This window comes from Ostrinia nubilalis, chromosome 23 (assembly GCF_963855985.1).
Source record: "Ostrinia nubilalis chromosome 23, ilOstNubi1.1, whole genome shotgun sequence".
Lineage (NCBI taxonomy): Eukaryota > Metazoa > Arthropoda > Insecta > Lepidoptera > Crambidae > Ostrinia > Ostrinia nubilalis.
In genome coordinates this window covers 60,472-74,927 of record NC_087110.1, presented here as the reverse complement: position 1 = coordinate 74,927, position 14,456 = coordinate 60,472, and the positions used below count along the sequence as shown (strand labels likewise).

General features: G+C 40.8%; 1 protein-coding gene and 1 long non-coding RNA gene across 2 annotated transcripts in view; one reads left to right on the top strand and one right to left on the bottom strand.

The window, feature by feature from the left end:
• The window catches only part of LOC135083440 (uncharacterized), a 262,840-nt gene that overhangs the window by 226,288 nt on the left and 22,096 nt on the right, over window positions 1–14,456 (top strand). The gene's annotated exons all lie outside the window — the stretch shown is intronic.
• LOC135083397 (protein enabled homolog) lies at window positions 372–8,125 on the bottom strand. The gene is made up of 3 exons (XM_063978135.1): window positions 7,805–8,125; window positions 6,905–6,991; window positions 372–613 (listed from the first exon to the last, which is right to left on the bottom strand). The coding sequence occupies exons 1-3, from the start codon at window positions 7,857–7,859 to the stop codon at window positions 372–374; spliced, it is 384 nt and encodes a 127-aa protein (XP_063834205.1). The 5' UTR covers window positions 7,860–8,125.

Genomic DNA, 14,456 nt, shown 5'->3' with positions numbered 1-14,456 from the left:
CCCGCAACCACAGACCGGAGGGCGTAGTGTAGACACGCCTCCTACTAGAAACTAGATGGACCGAGACGATCTGGTGATACATCATCATCATCAACATCATTTCAGCCATAGGACGTCCACTGCTGAACATAGGCCTCCCCCAATGACTTCCACATCGCACGGTTGGTAGCGGCCTGCATCCAGCGCCTTCCTGCTACCTTTATCAGGTCGTCGGTCCACCTTGCGGGTGGACGTCCCACGCTGCGTTTTCCGGTACGCGGCCTCCATTCCAGAACCTTGCTGGTGATACATAAAATTAAACTAACTTTACCAAAATACACATATAAATATTTTTAGTTTTTCGTTGAATTGAGCGAGAGATTTACGCAAATCTATCTCGCATCCACCATGTCTACTTCGATCCTCGGTATGACGGCGGCGGCGGGCGCGGGAGTCTTGCCTGGAGCCGGGGGGGCCGTTGGGACCGGCGGGGGCGGCGGGGGCAGCGGGGGCAGCGAGGGCGGCGCGTGGTGCGCGCGCGCGGGGTCGGGCGACGACGCTGCCGGGTACACAGGCGTCGGCGCGGGAAGCTGGCGACACAGCTTCGCCATCGCGCTCGCGCTGTCCCGGACCACTGGAAACCGAGATGATATCGGCCATTAGACACATGTAATCTGTTGATTAGTCTCTCGGTCCTAGTCTGACACTCAATGGGTCATGGAAGTTAAGCATTAAAGGAATCTTCAGAGTAGGTACCTACACCTAAAAGCGAGTCGGACAGTACCTCACTTTAGACAACGTACTACAACGTACCTACAGGTTTTTTTTTTCAAATATAGTCCCTCAATAAGTATTCAGTACCGAGGCGTATGGATCTTTTTTGAATCGGCATTTACAATGAATTCATTCTCCAATTAATTGCGGGTCATATTTAGTAGGTACGAGTAGTTACTTGTTGACGTACGATATTGACTCGAGCAAAATGCAGGGTATGGCCTAAGTAGCTAGGCCGTCAAAGTTACGTACAGCAGTTACGATCTAGTTAAGCGAGCACTTTCACGCCAAATAAATATGAGTCACTTGACACGGTTTGTAAGTTGGCAGGCCGCCAGTACATGGGTCCTACCCTCAAAACACCAAATGCCTCCACCCGTCTTTCTCCCTCATGCCTGCGTCACAGGGTGGGTGAGAAAAGCTAGTAGAGACGAATGTATAGAAAATCTCGCAGTTGTGTTTCGTAGTAGACCCTCAAACCACCGGCTTTATAGCTTGGCTGTGAAACCACTTGGAACAGGCCGGATAATTGATCTTCATTGTTTTGGCTGATAGTAATAATGTTATCTTCGACGACGGCGTAATCTTCATGATTGATATACAGAGACACGAATATGAAATCTGAGTGCTCCACTATCTGGGGGCACGGTAGTGCCCCCGCCAAGTCGAGCGCGAAGCAAACACTGCCGTACCATCCTTTACTGGAACCATTTCGCCGCATTTTCAGGCCCCTATTTGAGAACCTCTGGATAAGACCAGAACGCAGAAATTTTCGTCATCTAGTAAGCTATAATCACATACTTAAAATCCAAAATTTCAAGTCTGTAGGTCATTTAGTTCCGAAGTTAAGCGAAAGCAAAGTTTCGCATTTACGACACTCACTCACTCACTGATGATCATCAAAATAGAACTAGTACTTCCCATAAACTCAGAGAGCTGAAATTTGGTACAGAGTTAGGGTTTAATGGCCACATAAAGGGAAAACTATAAAAACTAGGAAAATCGAAGATCTGGAGTAACACCACATTCATAGTCAATACTACTCCCGCACCGTGGTGTTCGCCAGTATCGCTCACCGCTAGATGGCGCTAGCACTAGCAAGCGGTGCGGTGTCCAGTACCTCTAGTAGGAAAAACTTTCGAGTTCGTTTCGTTGCGTATTCAAAGTGTCATCGAAAAATTTTGTATGAAAAATTAAACAGCGCCCCCTAGGGCGGCTATAATATAGGGGGCGCTGTTTAATTTTTCATACAAAATTTTTCGATGACACTTTGAATACGCAACGAAACGAACTCGAAAGTTTTTCCTACTAGAGGTACAGATTTCTTTCCTTTCTAGAGCCCCCCGTCGATTAAGTTGAATGTTGTGTAATTTGCATTTCGTTTATTATATTGTAAGGTTCGCTAAGGTTATGTTATTAAAACAATTCTGATTCGTTGTCCATTTTAAAGGTCGTTGAGTTTATTTGTGTTTAATAATCGTAAAAAAATGACAATAAAACGACGACGTTAAATAATTTTGCCACTTTCTACAAAAAGAAGTGAAATCCCACCAAAACATTCTGTAAAAAAACTAGCCAAGTCTCGATAGAGCTGCTTGTTTATCTCTAAAAAGTAATGAAATCTAGACAAGTGCCAAGTCTATGGTTCCTTACTGCGATTTCTTTATTATTATAGTTAATGTTGTGTGACTTGGCCGTTGACAATCTTTATTAAGATAATCATACATAAGTATAATTGAAATACGCAGCTTTATTAAACCTACAATAATTGTTGGTTATTGATGAATCAACGTTTTCCAAGTGGAAATTTTCCATCGTCAATGGGTAGCGGTTCTGGTGACAGATTGGTGCAATGGTGTCATGGAGCACCTGGTTCTGTCACCCTTCAACGGACAAGTCACACAACATTAACTATAATAATAAAGAAATCGCAGTAAGGAACCATAGACTTGGCACTTGTCTAGATTTCATTACTTTTTAGAGATAAACAAGCAGCTCTATCGAGACTTGGCTAGTTTTTTTACAGAATGTTTTGGTGGGATTAGACTTACAAGTATCATGTGCCGATTGCCATTGTGCCATAGTTAGTGTTAAGAGCGTTTACGCCGTTTGGCGCAAAAACAGTACTTTTTCAACTCGTTACAATCATTAACCAGTAATATTACAAATATGTTATAGGCATAAATAGTTAGGCAATTTCGTCGTCTAAATAGTTAATTGAGAAAATATTGCGATTAGTTTAGTATTTAAGAATTCTATCAAGATAAGTCCACACAGGTTTTGTAAATTTCCACTTTAGCGTCAGTTTACAAGCTGAAATTTTTATAAAAATACTGTGAAAACGATTTAACAAACATTTATATCCTATAGCATAGATCCTTGGGCAAATAGTTATCTGAGAAATTTTTTAGATTTAAGCATTTTACAATAAGAAATCACAAATTAAAAGAACGTGAAATACCCAAAAATCAACGTGATTTTTTCACCAATGTTCTTCCTTTTTTCAACACAAAAATAGCTTAATATAATAGAAGAATATCTTATCTAAAATATTTACTTTGAAATTTAAAATAATTCATTGTAATTTTTTTTCTATGAGTATTTGAAAAGTACTATAAAACGCCGCGCACAAATCGTTCAAATTCAGTCCGCCTCGAGGCGTTCCAGAGTGAGGTCACGTCGCTCGGTGCTCTGCTGACATGTGTCACGCGTACGTTGATCTTTGACAGGTAGCTGGACTTTTATAGTGTATCCGCAAAATCTTGGTGGTAGATTTTGCGATCACGTGGTAATTAAAATATTTTATTGTTATTTTTCATTACAGTATATTTTTACAACAAATTCTATTTCAGACTTAATGAAAAATAAAATTAAGTTATTTTTAGCGATGAAACGAAAACGAATGACGAAAATTTGGAACAGAAAGTTATGAATGTATACTAATATTATAAAGAGGAATAATACTAATAATTTATTTGCCATAAATAGGTGTTTACAGAATAGTTAATAGGAATGCTCTGCCAGCAGGATCCCACCTAGTTGTAGGGGGAACATACACAACATATTACAGTCGGAAAATCTTTGCGGTAGGTACCTCGGATTGTAGTTAGTTGGACAGTGGTCATTTGACGGCCACTTGAATCGTCTCACCCCTAAGCTTTTGGCTACCGCCGGCGCACTAAGCCTAATCTCGGAGGCCCGGCTGCACTGAGTCGCTGACTATACTTTTGCGTCGCGCGTTATATGGTCCTATATGGGGCTCGAGTATGGCACAGTGCTGTGTAGTCGTGGAGCATCCTACTGTTGAAAAAAGCGCAACGCATGATATCACTGAGGCACAGGCTGAGGTAATTCGTGGATACCGCATAGTATCCGCAGTCCGTCTATTCCCGGTTGTGGACACTGACTGACTATGTCCCTACTGAGGATAAATGGGAAAAAAAATATTGTCATTAGTGGCGACGTATAACAATCCTACTAATATTATAAATGCGAAAGTTTGGATGTCTGGATGTTTGTTACTCTTTCACTCAAAAACTACTGAACGGATTTTGTTGAAACTTTACGGTATTATTGTTTATAACTCAGATTAACATATAGGCTATAATTTATGACGATATGTGACAAATAAATTTCAATAAATAAATAAGACGTGTCTCAAAAGCGCAATCTATCGTCATTGGTTAAAATCTACAGCGCTGGACAAACTACTGTTTTTGACGTTCGTAAATATTCATGCGGGGGAAGCCATGAAACGCCATCTATCAACATGATATCAAACAACAGATTTTACGAACTAAGGAGTAAAACTAGGTCCACGCGTACGAAGTCGCGGGCGGCCGCTAGTTCAACATAAAATTAATAATATTTGTATTCGTCTGGTCTTACTTGACTTTTACTTTACGCATGTCATGCACGATGACATTTGCGTCAATATTTGTGTACGTCGCCACTAGGCATAATTGGGATGTATTTTTCTAATTTGTCATAAGTTGTGAGAAAGCCTGTAGCTACAACTGGGAAAGTATGTGTCGCCACTGGTGACAATCGATATTATTTATGCCATTTATCCTCAGTGGCGACAAAGCTAGTGTCGACAACCGAGAATAGACGCCAGAATGGGAAATGTACGTGTACGTGCACCACGAGAGGTGGAAACCAAAAGGTAGATGCTTGAGGATCTAGGCCCTAGAGTGCTGAAGGGTACGCCTGGCCGTCAGACAAATTTTACGTCGCACCATAGAGGCAGTTCTGCCTGTATTAGAGGAGTGGGTGCGACGGCATGATCGCCTCACACATAGGGCGACCCAGGTTCTATCGGGCCATGGGTGCTTCGGACCATTCTTCCACCGTATAGGCCGAGAGCCTGTAGATGGTTGTCAGTTAACACTGCAGTCTTGGCACGTGAGTCACCGCAGCAGACTGACACGCTCCAACAGTGCCCAGCCTAAGCGAACGAGCGGCGGTTGGAAATGACCTCTCCCTACCAATCGGGAAGAGGCGTGAGATAGATAGATAAATTGTTTTTGTTGTAACACACACTTTTTTTAATGCTTTTAACACACATATTATGTATAGTTGCTATTGAAATTCAATTCAATATCGAAATAAAGTTAGTCAAGAAACACACTAGGTGACACCACTGGTATTTTGTTACACAGATTAGTAATAATTTCAACAGTTGCAACATAACAAAAGTGACAAAACAACAGAATATAAAGATGACTAGCGTTTCAAATAGTTCCCTGCGTCAGAGTGATGTGTGCCGCAGCGATGCAAAAAGCAAAGAGCTCAGTATAAACACTACCCTCAAAAGGGCAGAACACTGATTTTCAGCTTTTACTAGAGAACGCATGAAGCGTACAGGTACGTAATGAACCCGCTTGCTTTCGGAAACAATATCTACATTAGTATAAAATATATTCTTATGAGACAAATAATCTTATGGTATAGTGTGCTTACTTTCTGTGAAAGTGTTATTTCACAGAAAGAAGCAGTGGAAAGGGGGAGCGAGAGGCCTCAGCCGACACTCCGGTTATCCGCCGCCGACACCCTGGGCGCAAGAGGACAGCTTATGGTCTCCAACTGTCCCTTCCTAACAGGCCTCGGTCGCTAGACATGGAGGTGTCTGGTGGCGGCTAAGGACGAATGCTACAGGCAACAGCCAATGGCGATGTCCCGCGTTCCCTCATATCACTCATATGGATCATGGCAGAAACAGTCAGGTTTTTAGTGGGTGTAGGGGCACCCCACCTTCTGGTAGGAAGAACCCCACATAACCCACTAGCTGCCCCCGCAGCTGGTGGGTATGAAATGTTATGCATTTTCCGGATAAAAAAAGAATAGTTAACAGGAAAACTTTGTTTTGAATAGAACCGATTTGAAAAAATCTCTCACCATTAAAATTAAATTTTTTTTCTGCTGAACATAGGCTGTATAAAATATTCTCAAAATAGTAAAAAACCTTTGATAATTTACTATTTGATAAAGAATTTACGTATTTAATTATTTATTAGGAATAATGTATACCATGATTTATAATTATGGAGTCGGTGTTGGAAGATTTGAAGAATTTATAGTTTCCTTGAGCTGTCACTTGACAGCCTGGCACACTTTTACGATGGTGGATCAAAGTATTTTGGTTTGACTATAGAGCGCGAAAACACGCACACAGTCACAATTATTTTAGTGTGAATAAAAATAGCATCGAAATTACCTAAACTTGACATGCCACGCTAGACGTAAACGCTCTTAAGCTCGTGAATAACTTATTAAACCTGAACGGAAGTAGGTCAACCCAAAGCACAATATCTCAAGTAGTATTTGTGGACCCCGCGAAAACAATTTATGGCAATCTTTTTCATTCACGTAAGACTTGAAAATCTTGACCCAGTTTACCTCATCAACAAAACACATAAACTGAATAAAAAATTAACCACACCTTAGTCACAATTTTAAGATATTCCTGTGATTGAACCAAGTGTCATAGCGTAGGTTTGAATGAGCTTGATTATCACTAAAAATATTATAAGCTGCAATACTCTGGTGATGATTGTCACATATTATGCGTCTCTCGAGGAGCCTCATACAGTTTGACGCTAAGGCCATTGTGCTCATCCAGTTAGAATAAAATAATACATAGCTCGCTGACCTGGCTGCACGGGGTAGGTCGTGGTGGCGGGCTGCGGCGGGCGCGCCGACACGTGCGTCTGCGACGAGCAGTCTTGTTGCACCAGTTCTAGAACACGAGAACAATGTCAGGTACCACACAATTACTAAGCAGATTGCAATACTTTTCACTTACCTAATGATTAACGCCGGAAAAGTTTAATTTGCTATAAAGAAACACAGGTTACGGCGTCATTGCACAAGTACGTTTATTAATTTAGTTTGCGCGCAGAATCATTATGTGCCTGTAAGAGTTCGTTCGTTTCAGCCGAATGACGTCCACTGCTGGACAAAAGCCTCCTCCAAGGTTTTCCACAATGAACGATCCTGCGCTGCCCGCATCCAGGCGAGCTTCCCGCGACCTTCACCAGATCGTCGGTCCACCTAGTTGGAGGCCTGCCCACGCTATGTCTTCCAGCCCGTGGTTGCCACTCGAGAACTTTTCTGCCACAACGGCCATCGTCTCTACGAGCTATGTGCCCCGCCCACTGCCACTTGATTTTAGCAATCTGCGAGCTATGTCGGTCACTTTGGTTCTCCTGCGGATATCCTCATTTTTGATTCGATCACGCAGGGAAACTCCGAGCATAGCCCGCTCCATCGCCCTTTGGGTGACCTTGAGCCTTCTTATGAGGCCCATAGTAAGCGACCACGTTTCAGATCCATATATTGTAAGAGTAATAAGAATCAATACTCATTATTATACTATGCTAGACTAAGCTTCAGATACAGCATCTACTTTATAAACTTCTACAAAGCATGTACAAATGGTATCAAAAAGCTTTTTTTTTTTTCGGAAAGACCTTGCTGATAGCCGTGAGCGGCTTTTTCAGTTTCACCGGACAAGGTATCATAAAGCACTACTTGAAAATTCTACACTAACCTTCAGGATCCTCATGGGCCCGCATAGACTTGGAACTGCCGCGCCTGCCGGTCATACGCTACAACACACAACGTGCTACTCTACAGACTGCGCTACACTACGTGAAGGTTCAAATGTTAGCAAAAGTAAAGAACAAGTCAATTAATTACTCGTATCTACCTAAATATCAAATGTTACTCGAATTACACACAGCCCAAAGCGTTGAATCCATAAAATATCTTCTTTTTCTTCTGATCAAGATGGCTGATATTCTGTGTACCTTTGGGTGAGATTGCTTTCATTGCGCATTTGAAAAAAAAACTGGAACTAATACACAAGCGATGATTCAATACTGGCAAGAAATACGAGTACGTGAGGGTGTTACAATACGAAATTGAAACCCAACTAAAACTAATGAAGAGTAACTTACGTAAGTGCTGCTAAATAAAAATAATTGTGATTTTTAAAGATTGAAAAATGTATAAATTATACTAACTAAATACTAATTTAAATGCACTTGTAAGATATTTCAGAGCACTATGCAAAGACAAATATTTGTGTGCCACTCGTGTAAGTTTGCAAGTGTCAGGAGAGTAGGTTCTCTACGAACTACGAGAGCTGAACCGAACGGGTTATAAGAAAAGTGAAAGATCGATTGGTCGCCATGGTTACCCTTGACCCTCTTGACGCAGAAGCAGGCGAAGTAGGCCAGCAGCATGCCCAGCAGGCCCAGGATGCCGGCCAGCGCCACGTAGTACGCCACGTGGCTCGGGGGCCGCGCGCCGCCGCCGCGCCCGCCCACGCCCATCGCCAAGCCTGCTGGCTGGCTTTCGACACCACGAACACATTTTAGAGGTGATAACACTGACCACAAGGTGGACCGACGACGACCTCATAAAGGTAGCAGGAAGGTGCTGGATGTAGGCCGCTATCAACCGGTAATCATGGAAATCATTGGGGAAGGCCTATGTTCAGTAGTTGACGTCCTAAGCTGTGGCTGAAATGAAGAATACCTACTCACTATACATTATATACTTAAGGGAAAAATTGGTATAGGCAGGCCTCCCACTCGGTGGACCGACGATCTGGAGGCAGTCATGGGAGGCACCTGCCTGTGGCAGCGCTGGATAGGTCGTTGTGGAAATCCAGGAGTGAGGCTTTTTCTTTTTCTTTCTGAGGCTTTAAGTACGCTAGCTACCAAAGAAAGCCTCGAGAGAAACGTCACCACTAGTTCTCAATTATGTACCTAACCCATAAATGTTTAACAAATTGAAAGTAGCTATTTTGACTTTTATCCAGTTTTGACTGTGATGCCGTAACATCATTGTAAGATTAGCAACATGAGTATTCAAATATTTTTAACCTATTTTAATCATTCATGAGTCATGTGTACTTTCAGTCCCTATAATTTAGTTTAGCAGAAAGCATGAAATATTTATGCTATCTGCTGTTTCGTGAAGGAACATTATTATTATTTAGTTGTAGTAGAATATGACGTAGTTGAATGATATTAGAGAACAGTAACTGTATCCTCCAAATCCAGATTATAATTATTTTCTTAACTAAGTACCTACTTGGTACTTAGTACTCACCTTGTTATAACAAGTTTCTAGTGATGGTTTATTGAACACTCCAAATGGGTCACTTATCACAGTTTTCACAGAATGTAAAAAAGTTCATAAATCTTCATTGCCGAACTAATACTTTATCTTAACTTTACATAAAACTTAAATACATAACTGTTTAAATCTTGATCCCATCTCCCTTGATATCGATTGGTATAAAATTAGAAAAGCTACAAATGTTGTACGTCACATCATTTTCCCATGGACCCCATCAGACTGGCGCGGTCGGCGAACGCAGACGTCGTCCGTTAAGGATGATGGAAGCTGCGTCCTTTTGACGGCACGATTCCTCTCTGCACAGTGTCCCGTTAGTCCAAGAGATAGAAGGTCTAGCGAAGAGTTGATCTTTGAGAAGTTTTAGCAAGCGCCCATAGTACGGGACTATTCCCACCTCTCTTTCCCACCACTGCAACTCCTGTGTAGCCAGGATCTAAGCGCCCATAGTAGAGTACAAAAACTGATCTCGGCCCCTCAAAATTTAACGTCGTTTACGTGAGATTATTCCCCTAATTTCTATTGCTTTTGGTTTGTACGTTTTTCCATAATGGGCAGCATGTGCATTGTGCATACACATTGCTCACTATCGTAAAGGTTCCGAGATAATAGCCATTTAAATGCCGAAACTTGAACACGGTTTCATTTTGTTAATTTTGTAAGTAGTTGCAACCAAAACATACCAAACGAACTACTATAATAAGCTCTTAAGCCCAACAATACGCTTGTCCCCTGGACTACATCCGAGACACAATGCGTGTCGAGTCTCTAGCAGGAAAACGCTCGGCTCCTCAAGGAGCCACGCGCAACAAGTGCCGCCGCCGCGCCGGCGCCGCGTAAAAGGACTGCTCAGGGGTGCCATTCGTCCTTTGATCTCATGCTGCCAGAATCTCTACTAAGCCTTTTACATATATCGTAGAATGATTTGGCAGGAGCCAAATCATAGGTATAGGAATACCTTACATAGAATATTAATTAGGATAAGTTGCCGGGTTACACTAAACTGTACCTACACTGCACATTAACATAGGTACATGTAAGCTATTGGTTTAACAACGACTATGTAAGATAAAATATACCGAAGTACTTACTTTATTTTTTAAACGGCGTAGTGCTAATCTAATTACCCCATCTACAAAGTCTGAGGGAGGTATCCCGGCAAATATTTCACTTGATTGGCATCGACTGTTGCAAAGCTGTAGTGTTAATATTTGTGAAACTTCAATTACCTAATTATCCTTATAACATTTAATCATTGCAAATGAACTCTTATCGATTCCCAAAAGATGTGGGCAGCGCAGGACCGTTCATTGTGGAAAACCTTGGGGGAGGCTTTTGTCCGGCAGTGGACGTCATTTGGCTGAAACGAACGATTCCCAAAGAACGATCATAAGAATAAACTTGCTGTTCCATCATTTAGGATGCATAAAATAGGTGATTCATTCTTGGGGAAATGTATTACCATATTTAACAAAATACCACACAACCTTGTCGAATTGTAATGATATTTTGGTAATAAACGATTTTTTTTTTTTTTTTATTTTTTTATTGCCAATAAACAAATTTAAGATACTTACATATAAAAAATACCCTTATGTCCAAAGGGTACTACAAGGTTCGAGACTATATTGATGACAAGGATGCGTGGTCAGTTCAGTCTGCACATATTTGATGTACCTATCTACTTAAATTTGGCTATTCTTACCGTTAGATAATTCCTGGCAAAAAGTGGTGACTGAGTTTGTTCCGGCGTTTCTTCTCAGCACTTGCCATAATAATATGCTTGTCTCGAAGCGCTGGTAGGGCCCAAAAGATAAGGAGACATGTAAAGTGCCCCATAAGGGCTACCTTTTATTTTTTTGACGTTTATAAGTGCCACTTGTGGTCTAAACTGAATAAATGATTTTGATTTTGATTTTGAATGAAACATGATCACCGCAGCAGCCCTACTGGCGCGTAAAGGAGGCGCCAGCGCGGCGCCGCGGCGGCCGCATGCGCGAGAGAGCTACAACCACGATGTCCTAAATAACCACATAAATGTTTATTATTTTCATCTGACACGTTTCAAAACTCAGTAAAAAACTCAGTAAAACTCATTTATTTCTGTAAGTAGGCTTTAAAAAAGCACTTTTACACGTCCCAGTATTAACCCTACCACTGCTTCAGGACAATAAATGGGCCAGTGCTGAGAAGAAGCAGCGCAAGAAACTCAGACACTATTATTTATTACTAAAATTTATTGAACAGTTCCTGAATTATAAATTACTAAATACTCCCGTTAGCCTATAAAGTTACAACCCCCCTAACATATAAAGTTTAGCTGCCATATTCAGATTCAGTAAAGGTACCTATTTTATCTTATAAAAGAAACTACACGTTCACCAGATGCCCGCCCGCCCATCTATCTCGTAGCACGAAGCTTTCGCTACAAGCCGCGCCGTAGCAAACCGTAGCGCGCCGTAGCAGCCTGCGCTTGTTACGTACGAGCGCTGCTACTTCGCATTTTTAACCGACTTCAACAAAAGGAGGAGGTTCTCAATTCGGTTGGTTTTTAATTATTTAATTTAAATGCAAGTGAGCTTCCATTTAAGTAGATAATACTTATGTAATTTAGACAATGCTTTCAACAGCACTCATAATTCATTGAGCAGAAGGTAGTAGCAAATTTAAAGAGGTTTCCTTCCATGGAATCCCCATGGAAGGAAACCTCTTTAAATTTGCTGATGAAATTTGATGATGAGGACGGAATCCCCATGTCAGGCGTCAGGCATTACTTGACCATAAAAAACATTCTGATAATAATAGCAGTCAAAAATGTTATTTCGCGCAGTGAGAGTTGAGGCAATCTCAAAAAATTGTTTGTTTTGGAGATACGCTCGCCGCGGGTCTGACTGACAAGCGTTTTCTGTCTCGCTTGCATACATTCTTTATATTTGGCAAGAGCGAGGTAGCTATAGTAAAGATAATAATGTGTTGTGTTTTCCTGTATACAAATACTAGCTTTTGCCCGCGGCTTCGCCCGCGTGAAATTTAGTTTGTCACAGATCGTCATAATTTATAGCCTATATGTTATTCTGGGTTATAAACAATAATAATGTAACGTTTCATCAAAATCCGTTCAGTAGTTTTTGCGTGAAAGAGTAACAAATATCCAGACATCCACACAGACTTTCGCATTTATAATATTATAGTAGGAATAGTAGGATTGTGTAATTTAGATAATGCTTTCTACAGCACTCACAATTCATTAAGCAGAAGGTAGTTTCAAATTCAAAGAAGTTTCCTTCCATGGGGATTTCAGATGGGGATGCAGATGGCCCCATCAGATGTCGATTACTTGACCATAAAAAACAATTAATTATATATTTATTGAGGCATACCAACAACATTACATTCTGATAATAGCAGGCAAAATGTTATAGGTCGCGGAGTGAGCGATCGATCGGCGATCAACACAACACTTTTGGTGATACGCTCTACCACGGGTCTAGCTAGCGCTTTCTGTCTCGTTTGCACACCCCCTTTATATTTGGCAAGAGCGAGGTAGTTAGAGTATTTGTGATATGAATGTGTTGTGTATTTTCCTGTAATAGTACCTTATTAAATAATAATCCCTTCAACTTTGGTTGCGAGTTGCTACCTATATATATACTCTTAGTAGATGATAATTAGGAAATAAAATGAAAAATAGATGTCATTTAGTATAAACTTTTATTTTGGTAAAATAAATCCCACCAAAAACATTCTGTAAAAAACTAGCCAAGTCTCGATGGAGCTGCTTGTTTATCTCTAAAAAGTAATGAAATCTATACAAAGTCGTGCCAAGTCTATGGTTCTTTACTGCGATTTCTTTTTTATTATAGTTAATGTTGTGTGACTTGGCCGTTGAAGGGTACAAAACCAGGTGCTCCATGACACCATTGCACCAATCTGTTGCCAGAACCACTACCCATTGACGATGGAAAATTGCCACTTGGAAAACGTTGATTTAATAACCAGTGAATTGTAGGCTTAATAAAGCTGCGTATTTCAATAATACTTATGCATAATTATTGATTATCTTAATAAAGATTGTTCAACGGCCAAGTCACACAACATTAACTATAATAAAAAAGAAATCGCAGTAAAGAACCATAGACTTGGCACGACTTTGTATAGATTTCATTACTTTTTAGAGATAAACAAGCAGCTCCATCGAGACTTGGCTAGTTTTTTACAGAATGTTTTTGGTGGGATTTCACTTCTTTTTGTAGAATGTGGCATAATTATTTAACGTCGTCGTCCTTTAATATAATCGTCATTTTTTTTACGATATACCTTTAAAATGGACAACGAATCAGAATTATAACTAGAGAGGAAAAAAAATCTGGACACCGCGGTGCAGAAAATCGACGCTCAAAGTGCTAGCGCCATCTAGCGGTGAGCGGTACAGGCGAACACCACGGTGCCGGTGTGGCGCTAGTAGTATTGATTATTATGAATGTGGTGTTACTCCAGATCTTCGATTTTCCTAGTTTTGATAGTTTTCCCTTTATGTGGCCATTAAACCCTAACTCTGTACCAAATTTCAGCTCTCTGAGTTAATGGGAAGTACTAGTTCTATTTTGATGATCATCAGTGAGTGAGTGTCATAAATGCGAAACTTTGCTTTCGCTTAACTTCGGAACTAATTGACCTACAGACTTGAAATTTTGGATTTTAAGTGTGTGATTATAGCTTACTAGATGACGAAAATTTCTGCGTTCTGGTCTTATCTAAAGGTTCTCAAATAGAGGCCTGAAAATGCGGCGAAATGGTTCCAGTAAAGGATGGTACGGCAGTGTTTGCTTCGCGCTCGACTTGGCGGGGGCACTGCCGTGCCCCCAGATGAATGCATGCATTCTTACAAATAGACCTCACAGTCAACTTAAAAGGTACTTTAGAATTTTACAAAAAAATGTAATCACATAAAAATATACGAAAGGAAGTTTTTGGAAATCAATACTTATTATTTAACGTTTTGGTTTTAATAAAATTATGTACATTACAACAACAGTGATTACATGATTACGCTC